Here is a 17981-nt window from a genome sequence, read left to right as displayed (position 1 = left end):
ATTGTTCAGAGTAAGCAGGTTATGTTCTTGAATATTGTGAGTAAAAATATGCAACAGTGAGTGGGAGAGGGTGCAATAATTTTACAATTATAATTTATATAAAAAGTGGTAGGACAGCTCTGCATCTGTCACAATTGTTTTCTTTGGTAAATACCCTGGTAGGTATTACAGATATTCATATTATCAGACTTTCACAAACTTATCACATAACTGAACAAAAAAATGGTATGTCTTGGGTTCTGCAAGATAGTGTAAAAGACAAAAAATGATTATGCTGTTAATATAACCACTTTATGTTTAGTTTAGGTTTCAAATGGACAACCTGACATTCAGATACAGAGTTCTTTTAGTGGAGGGACTGCAAATTACACATCAGACCAGCCAGCTGACCTTCATCTTTCTATTGATAGCTTATGTCTTTACAATAGTATCTAACATTGGGATTTTGATTCAGATCTCAGCAGAAAAAAGTTTACACCAGCCTATGCACATTCTTTTCTGTCACTTGCCAGTGAGTGATGTAATTGGAGCAACTGTCCTCATACCACGCTTGCTGAAGGACTTATTAACAGACCCCTCTGAGCGCTACATTACATACGTGGAGTGTGTTTTCCAAGCTTTTTTTGGACATTTATATGGAACAACTTCCCACACAATTCTAATGATTATGGCCTTTGACAGATATGTGGCCATATGCAATCCATTGCGATACCCAACTATAATGACCAATAAAATGACGGTTAAACTGTCAACAGGAGCTTGGGCTGCTGCAATATTGCCAGTGGGAATTTTGATTGGCCTCAGTGTGCGTCTGTCTCACTGCAAATCATTTATTTCAAACCACTTTTGTGATAATGCTTCACTTTTTAAACTATCTTGTGAAAATACAGTGATTAATAATGTATATGGATTAACTTTTACTGTGGTTTTACTTACCTCTTCATTGGGGTGGGTGTTAATGACATATCTCAAAATAGCAATGGTATGTTTAAAAAGCAGAAACAAAGCGACCAACAGCAAAGCCATTAAAACTTGCAGCACTCATTTGACTGTTTATGTAATCTTACTTATCTCTGGTTTTGTCCCAATTTTCCTTCATCGCTTCTCTGAGTATGCTGAAAATAGGAAGTTTGGGAGTGTAATGTTCCATGTTATACCACCAGGAGTAAACCCCATAATATATGGTTTACAGGTCAAGGAAATAAGACAAAGAATGTTAAAATTATGCAGAAATAGTTCATTCTAGCTGATTTCAATGTATTTATATATATTTATACAAGAAAACAGCTGTAATGATGTGAAAATTTTCTTTGAATGACTTTTTTAACATGAAATACACTTTAATATGTATTTTAATTCCTTTCTAAGAATTCCTTGTGTGTTTAAGCATATGTGGCAAAGCATGTTATGTATAGACATGCATTAATACAAATATAGACAAGATAAATATATGATAACAGTCTGCATAATTAATGGTATTGGTGTACATAATGTGGCATAATGTGGCATTTGTGTAGCCTAAATAAATAATGATTACTGTTGATTTTATTTATTTAATTCTTTTTTTTATTATTATTTCAAGTGTATGCTGTAATTACTAAATAGGATAAGGTGGATGTATTAAGCAATATTTCTGCAAAAAAAAAAAAAAAAAAAAAAATATATATATATATATATATATATATTATTAAAATTATTTGGCATAATAGAAATATAAATTCTTGTCAACAAAGCTACCCAGACCTTTTACCGAATGTTTTCAGTTTGATGACATACTGTCATAGAAAATTCTCTATCATATACTGAAGTTTATTAATCATAAATGTATCCTTGCTTACTAAATGTAATTTAACTCATCATTTAGTCAAGTCAATCAAGTTTTTATTATATTGTAAGCTTTATTGTCATTCCATTACATGTGAGGACATGCAGTGGAATGAAATATCATGCCTCGCAGGACCATGGTGCTACATAAATACAAACATACAACAATGAAGTAAAACAATAGAAACTTATATACAACTAACCTACTGACAGATTTTGACTATAAATATCCTATATATAAATGTTTGCCTGTACATAAACTAAAAATAAAAAATAAACTAAAAATATAAGAATGCTTCACATAATACTGTAAATATTCAAAGAAACATCGTAAGTCAAGCAGCTGGCAGGGAACACTGATGATTTGTAGTGCATAGGCATGTAAAAAATAAAGATATTAGGGTCTTTTGTGGGATCATGTACACACAGCAGTGTGTGTGAAAAAGTGTCTAGTGTGCATAGAGGAGTGTGTTACTACCCAGCCGGCATTTCAACTTTGATTCAACGCTTAAACATCAGGTACCATGGTTGAATCAATGTTCAATTATCTTTGAATTTTGCTGATTGGTTCAACGTTGATATTGTGACATTGATTCACCGTTGAAATCATGACGTTGTTTCACTGTTGAAATCGCGTCACTGATTCACCGTCTTACCTTCATCATGGTCGTTCTGTAGACATTGGATTAACGTTAAATTAGCTGTTGATTTTGCAAAGTGAATCAACGTTGATAATGCATCGTACCTTTCAACATGGGTAAATACACAACTGTGTACGTTCAATTAGAGCCTCATGTGCATTTAGACCAACACTGTACATTATAAAGGTTAAAAATCAAATTATTATCTGCAATGGCTTGACAATCAACTTCAATAAACTACCACATTCTCAAAATTGTAAAACTATAGTTTCTGGGGAACGCGGAATTTTTTTCTGTTTTAATCAGAACATCAGCTATACAGTGTATTTAGTAAAACAAGTAAAATCAAATTAAGCACATTTTTATTAAACTAAGTAAAATCAAACCTAATCACAAAAGGTCAATAAATCTTTACCAGAAGTGACAGTGCAATGTACAGTAGAAGATGAACAATTCCTTCGCAATTTGCCAATAATAAGTTGGATCCTTGATGGCTCTACAAGTGGAAAAGAGAAATGGTATACTGAAAAGTTATTAAAAAGCAGGATTTCATTTCATACCATTTCTCTAAATCAGTGGTTCTCAAATTTTTTATACCAAGTACCACTTCAGAAAGTATTTGAGTACCGCCGCAATGACCAGCATTAAATTTCAGCAGCTAGTAGGCCTAACTATTCAGCTACAGCTCTGCATAGTTAAAAAATGAGGCTGTTTTATTCCTAATAAGAATATTAATTGTTGTCAGCAACTTTAACACTGTTTAACACAGTTTGAACATTATCAATGCACTGTGCTTACATACAGGTAAATGAAAAACTTAAAGATTAAATTAAAATGTGTTATAACAAAAGTTACATAACTGTGTTGTACTTAAATGTAATAATAATAAAAAAAACATTACTCAAATATTAAATTAAAATTTATTAACATTAATTAATATTTAATTTAGTGATTCCTCTGTATATACACTCACCTAAAGGAATATTAGGAACACCTATTCAATTTCTCATTAATGCAATTATCTAATCAACCAGTCACATGGCAGTTGCTTCAATGCATTTAGGGGTGTGGTCCTGGTGAAGACAATCTCCTGAACTCAAAACTGAATGTCAGAATGGGAAAGAAAGGTGATTTAAGCAATTCTGAGCATGGCATGGTTGTTGGTGCTAGACGGGCCGGTCTGAGTATTTCAAATCTGCTCAGTTACTGGGATTTTCACGCGCAACCATTTCTAGGGTTTACAAAGAATGGTGTGAAAATGGAAAAACATCCAGTATGCGGCAGTCCTGTGGGCAAAAATGCCTTGTTAATGCTAGAGGTCAGAGGAGAATGGGCCGACTGATTCAAGCTGATAGAAGAGCAACTTTGACTGAAATAACCACTTGTTACAACCGAGGTATGCAGCAAAGCATTTGTGAAGCCACAACATGCACAACCTTGAGGTGAATGGGCTACAACAGCAGAAGACCCCACTGGGTACCACTCATCTCCACTACAAATAGGAAAAAGAGGCTACAATTTGCACGAGCTCACCAAAATTGGAAAGTTTAAGACTGGAAAAATGTTACCTGGATTGATGAGTCTCGATTTCTGTTGAGACATTCAGACGGTAGAGTCAGAATTTGGCATAAAAAGAATGAGAATGAATGTTTCTGACCATGTCCATCCCTTTATGACCACCATGTACCCATCCTCTGACGGCTACTTCCAGCAGGATAATGCACCATGTCACAAAGCTCGAATCATTTCAAATTGGTTTCTTGAACATGACAATGAGTTCACTTTACTAAAATGGCCCCCACAGTCACCATATCTCAACCCAATAATTATCCTATCAATATGGGTCAGCATTTCAAAAAAATGCTTTTAGCATCTTGTTGAATCAATGCCACGTAGAATTAAGGCAGTTCTGAAGGCAAAAGGGGGTCAAACACAGTATTAGTATGGTGTTCCTAATAATCCTTTAGGTGAGTGTATATAAAACACACCTAATGCATGGGATTCATATTATGAAAATGTGGAAAAAATCTCTCAAAAGACAGACATTAACACATAACTTATCAGCAACACAACAACATCAGAAGTTGAGTCAAGTAACCTTTATTTATACAGGTCCTTCTCAAAAAATTAGCATATTGTGATAAAAGTTCATTTTTTTCCATAATTTAATGATAAAAATGTTGTTTTAATACTGATGATTTTGGAGTATCTACAGCTCATGAAAACCCCCCAAAAATTAGCATATTTCATCCGACCAATAAAAGAAAAGTGATTTTAATACAAACCCTTCAAATAATTATGTTCAGTTATGCACTCAATACTTGGTCGGGAATCCTTTTGCAGAAATGACTGCTTCAATGCGGTGTGGCATGGAGGCAATCAGCCTGTGGCACTGCTGAGGTGTTATGGAGGCCCAGGATGCTTCGATAGCGGCCTTAAGCTCATCCAGAGTGTTGGGTCTTGCGTCTCTCAACTTTCTCTTCACAATATCCCACAGATTCTCTATGGGGTTCAGGTCAGGAGAGTTGGTAGGCCAATTGAGCACAGTAATACCATGGTCAGTAAACCATTTACCAGTGGTTTTGGCACTGTGAGCAGGTGCCAGGTCGTGCTGAAAAACGAAATCTTCATCTCCATAAATCTTTTCAGCAGATAGAAGCATGAAGTGCTCCAAAATCTCCTGGTAACTAGCTGCATTGACCCTGCCCATGATACAACACAGTGGACCAACACCAGCAGCTGATATGGCACCCCAGACCATCACTGACTGTGGGTACTTGACACTGGACTTCAGGTATTTTGGCATTTCCTTCTCCTCAGTCTTCCTCCAGACTCTGGCACCTTGATTTCTGAATGACATGCAAAATTTGCTTTCATCCGAAAAAAGTACTTTGGACCACTGAGCAACAGTCAAGTGCTGCTTCTCTGTAGCCCAGGTCAGGCGCTTATGCTGCTGTTTCTGGTTCATAAGTGGCTTGACCTGGGGAATGCGGCACCTGTAGCCCATTTCCTGTACACGCCTGTGCACGGTGGCTCTGGATTTTTCTACTCCAGACTCAGGTCACAATCTTCCTCAGGGTCTGGTCACCTCTTCTCGTTGTGCAGCGTTTTATGCCACACTTTTTCCTTCCCACAGACTTCCCACTGAGGTGCCTTGATAAAGCACTCTGGGAACAGCCTATCCTTACCCTCTCGCTTGAAAGGTGTCAATGATGGCCTTCTGGACAGCAGTCAGGTCTGCAGTCTTACCCATGATTGCGGTTTTGAGTAATAAACCAGGCTGGGAGTTTTTAAAAGCCTCAGGAATATTTTGCAGGTGTTTAGAGTTAATTCGTTGATTCAGATGATTAGGTTAATAGCTCGTTTAGAGAACCTTTTCATGATATGCTAATTTTTGAGATAGGAATTTTGGGCTTTCATGAGCTGTATGCCAAAATCATCAGTATTAAAACAATAAAAGGCCTGAAATATTTCAGTTGGTGTGCAATGAATCTAAAATATATGAAAGTTAAATTGTTATCATTATATTATGGAAAATAATGAACTTTTATCACAACATGCTAATTTTTTTAGAAGGACCTGTATACAGTGGGGCTCGAAAGTTTGGGCACCCCTTGCAGAATCTGTGAAAATATGAGTAATTTTCAAAAACAGAGATCATACTAAATGCATGTTATTTTTTATTTACTACTGTCCTGAGTAAGATATTGTACATAAAATATATTAACATTTAGTCCACAAGACAAATAAATTGCTGAAATTATTAAAATAACCCCCTCAAAAGTTTGGGAACCCTTGGTTTTTAATACGGTGTTCTGTTAACTGATGATCCTTGACTGTCTTTCGGTTTTGTGATGGTTGTGCATGAGTCCCTTGTTTGTTCCGAACAGTTAAACTGAGCAGCGTTCTTCAGAAAAATCTTTAAGGTCCTGCAGATTCTTCAGTTTTCCAGCATCTTTGCATATTTGAACCCTTTCCAGGCAGTGACTTTATGATTTTGAGATGCATCTTTTCAGACTGAGGACATTTGAGGGACTCAAACACAACTATTTAAAAATATTCAAACATTCACTGATGCTCCAGAAAGAAACAATATGGATTAAGAAGCTGGGGGTGAAAACTTTTGAAATTTGAAGATCAAGGTAAATTGTACTTTATTTGTTAACCGGGAAACATACAAGTATCTTCTGTTGCTTACGAAGGACATAACTAAATGGAAAGAAATTATATTTCAACAAAATAAGACAAATTTGGCCATCTTCATCGTGTTCAAAAGCCCCCCCCCCCCCCCCCCCCCAAGCTCTTAATGCATCTTGTTTCCTTCTGGAGCATCAGTGAATGTTTGGATCTTTTTAAATAGTTATGTTTGAGTCCCTCAAATGTCCTCAGTGTGATAAGACTTTTCTGAAGAACGCTGCTCAGTTTAACTGTTCAGAACAAACAAGGGACTCATGCACAACCATCACAAAACAGAAAGACAGTCGTGGATCATCAGGTGACCACACACAGTACTAAGAACCAAGGGTTCCCAAACTTTTGAGTTGGGTTATTTTAATAAATTCAGCCTTTTTTTTGTCTTGTGGACTAAATGTTAATATTTTTTATGTACAATATCTTACTCAGGACAGTCCTAAATAAAATATAACATGCATTTAGTATGATCTCTCTTATATTTTGGAAATTACTTGCATTTTCACAGATTCTGCAAAGGGTGCCCAAACTTTCAAGCCCCACTGTTGCGCTTTTAATAAAATACATTGCGTCAAAACAACTGAACAACATTCATTAGGAAAACAGTGTGTCAATAATGCAAAATGACAGTTAAAGGCAGTTCATCATTGAATTCAGTGATGTCGTCTCTGTTCAGAACAACATCTAACTTGAGCATCTTTGATAGAGCAATACAAATATACTCACACAGGTATTTATAATCTCCAGGTTACTACCCATTTGTAAACTCTGGAAACATTATACTCTCCTGGGCATGAGGGTGAGGTCGTGTTCTCCAGTTCTCTGTACACTTGAAGGCTGAGCTCCAGGGGATTTTTCAAGCAAGCCAGGCCCAACGTGGCCTCCCTCTCCTGGGCATGAGGGTGAGATGGCGCCCCCAACCCGGTTCTCCGTAACCTTGAACGCTGAGCTCCAGGGGCTTTTTCGAGTGACCCAGGCCCAATGTGGCCTCCCTCTCCTGGGCATGAGGGAGAGATGGCACCCCCTACTCCAGTTCTCTGTAACCGTGGAGGCTGAGTTCCAGGGGCTTTTCCAAATGACCCAGGCCCAAAGTGGACTCCCTCTCCTTCACACACAGGTATTTATCCTCTCCAGGTTACATCCTTTACCCATTTGTAAACTCTGGTAACATTATACTTTATTGTTTAGAAAAGATAATAAAGATTTTCTCACCTCAATTTTTTTTACCTCATTTTGCCAGTATGTTTACAGGACCTCGCAGTCAGTAGCAGCACACACACGGAAGAGTATACACACAGAGACAGCGCTGGGAGTGGATTATTATCATCAGAACCCGTAAATCAGTGGAAAATGAGTAGAAATAAATGATTCTGTCTGAAGAAATATGAAGTAAACATCAAAAGATGGCTGCTGCTCAGGTTGGACAGAGATGGGGGAAGAAAAGAGCAGGCCCGATTGCAAACAAATTCTTCCAAAAGGTATGTTGACAATTTACCAGTGTTACTATTCATGTTATCACTCTGAGATTGTATGAATAGCCATATGTGCCATTAGTAGGGGTTGCACAACTCAAGTTAATCAAATACTCGTACACTGTAACTGATTTTTGTAATTTGAACAGTATTTTACTGTAATATGTACAGTACTGTAACATATATAAAATACAGTACTTGACTGTAAACAACAAAGAATTATGGAAAGATATATGGTCACTAGTGTACGTCAACTTACAGTAATGCCCTTCCCCAGACAAAAGAGAAATACACAGTTAACTCTGCAAAAAGGTTAGTATATTATTTATGTTTCATGCAAAACTGTGATGTTTTAAGATGTTCTCACTTGTTAACAGCAAGCTAACATTATTCATTGAGTCAATTTTTATGTCTGGAGTTAGAGCCTTTTTATCTGGCAGATGGCCGGAATGCCACCAAAAGGCTGACAAGAGTGACTGGTGAGTGAGTTAAGGTCACCTATATTAGTCTAAATAAACCTTAGTTAAATCGAGAAATATGTTTGTATGTTCTGCTGCCCTTTATTGAAAGTTATAACCATTATATTATTATTATTAAGGTTATATTATAATCATTATGTAACCTTAACAGCGAATTAATGTCAAATAATGAGGTAAAGTGCATTAAGCAACATCACTGTTTCAGTGGATATTTTAAACAGTATTTTCTAAGACTTCTTTTGTTTGTTATTTTCAGATTTCTAGTCTGGATGTAGTCTGCAATATCAGAGGTGTTTTTTGGATCCTCTTCTTGTGAATGCCAAAGTATCGATAACAACTGGTATTTTAATAATGTGATTTAGCTGAAGTTAACTAACTTAGTTGAACAAAGAGAATCAAGTTATCTTCTCTACTCTGCCTCTTTATCGCAAGTAAAGTAATTCTCTTCAAATGATATTTAAGTCAAAAAGTGTGTATCAATGTTGAATGTAACTTTAGAGATTATCCCTAAATTCAGTGACAGAAGGGTGACCAAACATCCTGGCCAGGATTTCTATATTGCTTAAAATATCCACATTTTGGCTTTGCTTACCGTGAGAGGTCTAGAGAGCAGACGGCTTCTTGTGCTGCTGAATCACTCTCACAGTACTTTGATGTCATACACAGATCGCTGTGCTCAGTGCTGCATCAAGTCGAACACTAATATGTACACGTATTTGAATTTCTTTCACAGTTCTCTGCGATCCCACCTTCTCATGCACCACAATTGGTCGATTAAGTAAAATGTCTGCATGTTATTGGTCAAATGATCATTACCTTCATTAAAGAGATACTCCATCCCAAAATGAAAATTTTGTTATTAATCACTTACCCCCATGTCGTTCCAAACCAGTAAAAGCTTTGTCTTCAGAACACAATTTAAGATATTTTGGATAAAAAACAAGTAGGCTTGAGACAAAAAAATAACAGTGTCAAGGCCCAGGAAAGTATGAAATGCATCGTCAGAGTAGTCCATCTGCCATCAGTGATTCAACCGTAATGTTAGAAAAAAACTAAAATGCTTCTTTTATACAAAGAAAATAAAAATAATGGCTTTATTGAACAATTCCTTTCCTCTGTGTCTCTTCATATCAGTTTACCTTCATCTGAGCTGTATGCAGATGGTGTATGCTTTATTTAAATAATGAAGTATGGGTAACGGTTATCTATATTAACGGGGGATGGGGAAATTATCATGAAATTATACATGCAATGGAAGAAAAAAAACATCTCAATGTCAATCGTGGTCAGAGCTGGGTAGTAACGGATTACATGTAATCTGGATTACGTAATCAGATTCCAAAACTCAAGTACTTGTAATTAGAGTAAACTACTTTTTAAAATACTCGTAATCAGACTACAGACTACTTTTTTATGGATTACGTGATTACATATTATTTGCACAATGGTGATAAGTCGTTCACAATTCACTGATTCTCCTAAGTTTCTTTTTTTTAAACATTTATGTTTTTTCCTAATAAACCTGCCACTTATATACGTTCGTGATTCTTAGAGTTTTTCCAGCGGAGACAGGGAGGGGTGTCAGAATTGCGCTCAGAAGAAATCAGCAACAAGATAATGAAAAAAGGAGGGGAACCTCTTTTTATACAGTCTATGAGGGGAATTCAGCCTTTAATCACTGGATGTTCAGACATCATTTAATTTTTAAAGAAAGACGTGGAAAAAATGTCACTATCATTGTAAACTCTGACTACCAATTTGCTGTCCATGGAAATCTTTGACCTAGCAAATTTAATGCTGGGAATTTCATGTTCTTTAATATATTTTTGTAATGTTTATTTTCCTTCATTGTGCACTTCAAGTGTTTTGAGATGAAATATTTGACCTGGAAATGGTCTTTATATATTAGCCAGCGCTCAACATTAATGGAACGAACGGACAGGTAACCTGATCAAAACGTTTATGACAAACAATAACTAGGGCAGCACAATTTGGCGAGAATGATTCTGATTTTATCACTTTCAGTGTAAACGGTGACTAAAAACGGATAATGTATTGACAGTATCAAGGTCGTGTTAGCTGAGGCTCGTGCAGCCGCCTGACTCACGGAGAAATCAACACTATATGCGCAACCACACACACAAAGAAACAAACATTAACAAACACACTGCGGTAGAAAATAAATCTAAATTTTCTTTATAATATGTGTAACATCACACAACCAGGAGTGATGTTTTCCTGACTTTTAGCATGATTGCAAATGTGTTATTGATTTTTTACATCTTCAGTTAAATAAACAAGTAATGTTTGAGTTCTGAGTCCCCAGACTGTGATTTTGTACAATCATGTCAGTTTTAAGACGCATTTTTTATTATCACTTTTTTATTAATGTTTTACTCTACAGTTGTTTAGTTTTGGGGGGATACAGTACAAAAGTTTGGAAACATTACTATTTCATATCATGCTAAATCATGCTAAATCATGAACACAATGACATGGTGAAATGGGCTGTGATGCATGGGGCGCCAGGTAAAATCTTGCCTAGGGCAGCAAATTGGTCAGGGCTGGCCCTGTGTTGAATGAATCAGCCATTTGAACGAATTGGTTGAATAAATGATTCACTCATTAAGACAGTGACTTGCCACCACCTACTGTTGGTTTAATATCATATTTAAAAGTATCATTGCATTTTCCCAACATTTCATATTTTGTATGTCAAAAAAGTAAAACATTAATCTAATAACATTATTCATGCATTTGGACAGATGGAGTTTGTTGATACTTTGTTTCATTTCAATTATAACAACCATAATGTCATATTATTCTAATTTAATGTAGCCTATTGAACACATGTAAGAATTCAACATAAATGTCTACATTTAATCAGTTTAGGAAAATATTTCCCTTTATAAAGTTAAAAAGTATAACAGCAATCAATTTAAGGCAAATATAAAAAAATATGTTGAATAAAATAATATCTGATAGAGCACTGATGAGACCGTTTCAGAATAAATTACAAAAAATGTAAAAAAAAAAAAAAAAATTCTTGGACAAGTGAATTATTTATTTAGTTTATATATGACAAGCTCAAGCTTAATGTCGAGCCCTGTATTAGCCATGTTATTGTTGTGAGTTTCATCCTCTTTAATATTCATTTTTGTAATGTTGTTTTTGTTTGTCTTTTTCTCATTGTTACTCTGCACTTAAAATGGTTTGAGATGGATAGAAATGTCATTGCTGTGTGTCTTTTTCAAAATTCATGTTTGCAATGTACCTATTGTTTGATGTTTTTCATTGATACAGTCATAATTACTTCAAGTGTTTTTTTTTTCTTTCTTTGATTAAAGACACAAGTATGTGTAAGGACACAAGAAGCTATTGTGGCTCTCTTTGGTGAATTAAATATATATAATTTTTAAATATATTTTCAAGTACAAGATTAAGCTAACTGAATATATGTGATATCAAAAAAGGGTTAGCACAAATGTAATCTAAATGTAATCCAAAAGTAATCAGATTACGTTACCAAAAATTTGTAATCTAAGAGATTATATTACTGACTACAATTATTTTCATGTAATCTATAATCAGTAACTGATTACAATTCTTAAGTAATCTACCCAGTTCAGTGTATATATATATATATATATATTGGTTAAAAAAAAAAAAAAAATCTTCAGGTTCCATATGCAGAGCGAAATGGGAACGGTCCAGCATTTAGCAATAATTATTAATAACTCTGTTTTTATTCTTGATTTTTTCAAACTACTGACACTTTGCATTTTTGAATTATGCCTTATGTGTGACCAAAAATTGATTATTATCTGTTTCAGCTGTTTGATCACACTGGTGTCTCGTGCACATATTCACTGGAAACAGCAGGCGTTCACCAGACATTCGGCGTTAGCAGCGGTCCACTTACTCCACATATTGTTATTTATGATTTTCTTTCCATCTATACTGAAACACACCTGAACAACAAAGCCTTACCTCACAAATAATACTTAAGCTTCAAATGGGCAACATCACGAATATTGAAACGAGAATGAGAAAGCCCAACTTTACCTTATGCTTAGCTTTAAATTATTATCATTAGATTTCTATATTTTTAATTCTTGTTTTGTTCTGATATATTTGTTAAATTTAAATGATTTGTTGTAAAGTGAAGGGAATTAAATATATCCTGTTCGTACATGATAACATTATTAGGCCAGCCATTATTATTTCTAAATGTAATAAAATGCAATTTATACATGAATTGTATAATATCTAAAGAAAAAAAAAAAAGAAAAAAAAACACATGCAGCAAATGAAAATAGGTGATTAATACATTAAAATGAAACCTGTACACGACTCTTTTTTTTTTCTTTTTTTTTCACAAATTTAATTAATTTTTTTAGCGTGTTTAAAAATAAATAAAATGTCCTTTGTTGTGATAAACAGAAAAGTGCGTTCAAGCACCAGCCAAGAGAGTGTAAAGAAATACCCTTTGTGAGAAGCAGTTAAATCAGCGGGAGTTAAAGAGTAACTAAACCCTAAACCAACTTTTTTTAGTTAATGATCTATAAGAATGGGGCTTTATTAGTGCTGTTCATTGATTCGAGTAACTTTTTTGACATTTGAGTATAAAGTGTTTTAATTCTATAAATTATGGTGTAAAAACGTCTGAGTGCTGCCCTCTTCAGGTTGAACGGTGATTTTTCCTATTGGATGTTGCGATGGCAAATGATGTAAGCGGTGGCAGGTGACGTAAGCAGTTTCCAGCTCACCACGCCCCTTGGTACGAGCTACCACGCCCTTGGCAGTATAAAACCATCTTGTTCCGTCAAAATCACTGTAGGAGTTGGAACTACGAGTTAAACGACCAGGATAAATTATTATATCATCTATTTAGCAATTATATAGTTATTTAGATCTTCAAGTTACCGTATATTTATCTGTACTTAGTACAGTGGTCAGGATGGTACGTAGGTATGTTGCTGGTTGCGACAGCACTGCTGGACTGCATAGTTTACTAGCAGACTTTAAAATTAGGCGCCAGTGGTTGCATGCACTCGGCCTGGAAGACCGCGAGTTCCTGCCTAGAGCTGGAGTGTACAAACTGCATTTTACACGGGGGTTGCTACTCCAACGGAATGGAGGTGGAAATGGGCTTCTCCACACAGCTCGCGCTGAAAAGCGACGCGGTGTGGAAGTTAAGACCGCAGTTTTAGCCAGTTGCTCGATTTTATATGAACACCTCGACATCCTCCACTTCAGGTGAAACTGGGGGAGAAAAGTCCTCTACTTCAAATGATCGCTCTGTTGCAAAGCTACTTGGGTCACTACAGTCACTCTCCATTTTAGCGTTTCTGACAGCAGCTGTCAATCAATCCGTCACTGCGGATCTCAGGTTCACGCCGTACTCGCTCAGCCACACCCTAGGTTCGTCTCATCTATCTCCGCTGTGATCTGCCCACTTTTCAGCATTTTTCAAATATTGTCAGTGGGTGGAGTCAGGCTCTGACCAGGGGTTTAGTGTTTTGAGATGTGCTGCATTTGGTCTCGTACTCTATCGCATACGTTGTCAGTGTTGTGTGCTTGCTTAGTCCTTTGTTGTGATGAACAGTAAAGTGCGTTCAAGCGCCAGCCAAGAGAGTGTAAAGAAATACCCTTTGTGAGAAGCGGTTAAATCAGCGGGAGTTAAAAGCAGATCGTAAGTGTATTTATTTCTTGTCTCAATAGTGTTTAGCGCAGTTGTCGTTGCTAGGAAACACTTGTTTGTTTACTGTGTTGAGACGTGCTGCGTTTGGTCTCGTACTCTATCGCATATGTTGTCAGTGTTGTGCGCTTGCTTAGTCCTTTGTTGTGGTAAACAGTAAAGTGCGTTCAGCTGAATTCAATTTCCGTTTTGTCTGGTATAAAAAAGATTAGTATACTGCGGCAGAGGTCGCGGCAGCCCTCCAGTTAAGCCCTCCTTGTGTGAAGACCAAAAAGTGTAAAGACCATCGACTCCACCGAGCAGGGACACCGGCAGGGAATATAAGTATTGTTTTGATTAATCTTTTTTTCTTTCTCCTTTTCGTTTCATTTCTGTTTCAGTTGTATTTTGTTTATAACCAAATCTTACTAAGTGTTTCCAGATCCCTACTATCACTTCCACTCACAAACCACACATAATACAATGTAGACAGCGCAATCTTAACAACCTGCACACTTTGCATATATCTGCTAATACACTACTTTCTTTTTCTATTGGTCTCTGGAATTGCCAGTCTGCTGTAAACAAAGCCGATTTCATTACTTCTATTATTAGTCATTCAAAGCTTCATCTCATGGCCCTAACAGAGACCTGGATCAAACCAGAGGACACTGCTACACCTGCAGCACTCTCCAATAATTTCAAATTTTCCCACTCCCCCCGTTTGACTGGAAGAGGTGGAGGTACTGGTCTGCTCATGTCTAATGATTGGAAATGTAATCCAATGTAATCCTTTACCATCTTTGGGTATCAACAACTCCTTTGAATCTCATTCAGTTACTGGTACCTACCTTTTTAAAATACATTTTGTAGTTGTCTATCGACCCCCAGGACCATTGGGTAACTTTTTGGATGAATTAGATGTGTTGCTCTCAACCTTTTCTGAGGATTGTACTCCCCTAGTTATGCTTTGAGATTTCAACATCTATCTAGATAAACCTCTGTTTGCTGATTTCCACTCTCTGCTTGCCTCTTTTCATCTCAACCGAGTGTCAACTACTGCTACTCACAAATCAGGCAACCAACTGGACCTTATTTATACATGACACTGCTCTACTGATCATGTTCTAGTTACTCCACTGCACACGTCAAATCAATTCCTCCTCACTCTTAACCTCAACATGGTCCCTGACACATCACTTACCCCTCCACATGTCATCTTTCGACGTAACCTGCGCACACTTTCACCCACCCGGCTATATGCAATGGTTTCATCTTCACTTCCTTCCCTTAAACTGTTTGCATCTTACATCTTGTTTAGACACTGTTTGCCCCTTATCTTCCAGGACAGATACTACTGACAAAAATACTACTGATCTTATTGTGTATCAGTCACTCCTATCTTCTTACTCTGCTACTGTCTCCACTGCTAAAATGACATACTACCATAAGAAAATTAACAATTCATCTAGCTCTCGCATGCTTTTTAAAAATTTTTCCTCACTTCTTTGTCCTCCTCCTCTCCCTCCTGTTTTTTTTCTAATAGCTTGATCCTATTCGATCTCACCTCCTTCAAGTCATTTCTCCTCCAGTTGTACCTGCACTCACATCATCAACACTTCCCTCCACACTGGTGTTTTTCCCTCATCATTTAGACAGGCACGTATAACTCTACTACTTAAGAAACCCAAACCTCAACCCATCTCTTTTAGAGAACTACAGACCAGTTTCCCTTCTTCCTTTCATTGCAAAAACACTTGAATGAGCTGTGTTCAAACAAGTCTCTACATTTCTCACACACAACAATTGCCTTGACAGCAACCAATCTGGCTTCAGAATTGGATATTCAACTGAGTTGTTGAAGCTCTAAGACTGGCAAGAGCAGAATCCAAATCTTCAGTACTTATCCTGCTTGATCTGTCCGCTGCTTTTGACATGGTTAACCATCAGATCCTCTTATCAACCCTACTGGCAAATGGCACCTCAGGAACCACACTTCAATGGTTTGAGTCTTACCTATCAGATAGGTCCTTCAAAGTATCTTAGAGAGGTGAGGTGTCCAAGTCTCAACATCTAACTACTGGGGTGCCTCAGGGCTCAGTTCTTGGACCACTTCTCTTCTCTGTCTACGTGGCATCATTAGGTTCTGTCATTCAGAAACATGGCTTTTCATACCACTGCTATGCTGATGACACTCAACTCTACCTCTCATTCCATCCTGATGATCCGACGGTAGCTATTCGCATCTCAGCTTGTCTAACAGATATTTCTTCCTGGATGATGGACCATCACCTTCAACTCAACCTTGCCAAAACAGAACTGCTTGTGATTCCAGCAAACCTATCGTTTCATCACAATTTCACCATTAAGTTCACATCAACCATAACTCCTTCAAAAACAGCTAGAAGCTTTGGAGTTATGATTGATGATCAGCTGACTTTCTCAGACGACATTGCTAAAACTGTCCGATCCTGCAGACTTGCTTTATTCAACATCAAGAAGATCAAGCCCTTTCTTTCGGAACATGCTGCACAACTCCTTGTTCAAGCTCTTGTTCTGTCAAGGCTGGACTATTGCAATGCCCTCTTGGCAGGTCTTCCAGCCAATTCTATCAAACCTTTACAATTAATTCAGAAATTGTATTATTTCACTCTAAAAATGGCTGGGTTAAAAATAACCCAATTGGCAACCCAGTGCTGGGTAAATATTGTACAGAACACGTGCTGGGTTAAAGTAACCCAGCATGCTGGTTTACACATTTTAACCCAGCATGATGGGTTATTGAGAAAACCCAAGAAAGAGTCATTTTTACCATTTGTGGGTTTGCATTTTTACAATTCTGGGTTATTCTTGCTGGGTTATTCTCATAATTTCAGTTTTGCTTAACAAAGCAATCATGGATTCATAAATAATGAAGAATGCAGGTTATTTAGTCTGTTAAAAATATTTTTAATGCCATCTGACATTCAAAAATCTGGACCAATGACAAACAACTTGGAATTTTCCCTTTTTATGTTTCCAGCAAATGCAAAATAAATAAATAAAATAAAAATCACAGAAATACAGTTGCAATAAATAAGAAAATTATTTCTGAATGACCTGTGTCTAGCTGTTTAACTATTACATTTTGACATTTTTAGCTACTTAAATACACAGTGAAATGACGTTGACAATTAACATTCTTTAAACTTAAATGTAATATCATTTAAATATGTCCTTAAAGGGGGGGGGGGGGGGTGAAATGCTATTTCATGCATACTGAGTTTTTTACACTGTTAAAGAGTTGGATTCCCATGCTAAACATGGACAAAGTTTCAAAAATTAAGTTGTATGTTTGTCAAAAGTTTCTGAAAGTTTTTTTCGAGTATGGGTCTGTGTGATGTTAGATGGAGCGGAATTTCCTTATATGGGTCCTAAGGGCACTTCTCCTGGAAGAGCGCCCGCTCCTGTAGAGCAGAGCAGAGTCATTCACTGATCAGAGCGAGAGATCGAAATGTCACAAAAGAAGTGTGTTTTTGGTTGCCAGGGCAAGACAACCCTGCACAGATTAAAAAAAAAAAAAAAAAAAAAAACAGCATTAAGGGACCAGTGGATGGAGTTTAATTTTACAGAGCATCAACTGAGTTGTGCAAGTGTTTTTGTTTGTTCCCTGCATTTCGAAGATGCTTGTTTTACAAACAAGGCCCAGTTTGAC

General features: G+C 36.7%; 2 protein-coding genes across 2 annotated transcripts in view; both read left to right on the top strand.

The window, feature by feature from the left end:
• The window catches only part of LOC127986006 (uncharacterized), a gene marked incomplete at its 5' end in the record, with an annotated part of 403871 nt that overhangs the window by 3620 nt on the left and 382270 nt on the right, over positions 1 to 17981 (top strand). The gene's annotated exons all lie outside the window — the stretch shown is intronic.
• On the top strand, positions 308 to 1246 carry LOC127986181 (olfactory receptor 5F1-like). Its single transcript, XM_052588434.1, has one exon. The coding sequence runs from the start codon at positions 314 to 316 to the stop codon at positions 1244 to 1246; it is 933 nt and encodes a 310-aa protein (XP_052444394.1). The 5' UTR covers positions 308 to 313.

Source organism: Carassius gibelio, chromosome B21, assembly GCF_023724105.1.
Source record: "Carassius gibelio isolate Cgi1373 ecotype wild population from Czech Republic chromosome B21, carGib1.2-hapl.c, whole genome shotgun sequence".
NCBI classification, from domain to species: domain Eukaryota; kingdom Metazoa; phylum Chordata; class Actinopteri; order Cypriniformes; family Cyprinidae; genus Carassius; species Carassius gibelio.
The sequence above is the reverse complement of the archived record's forward strand: the minus strand, read 5'-3'. Positions and strand labels throughout refer to the sequence as shown.

Bases quoted from the DNA above. Each gene is read 5' to 3' on its own strand.
- LOC127986181 (XM_052588434.1), top strand. From the start codon at position 314: ATGGACAACCTGACATTCAGATACAGAGTTCTTTTAGTGGAGGGACTG.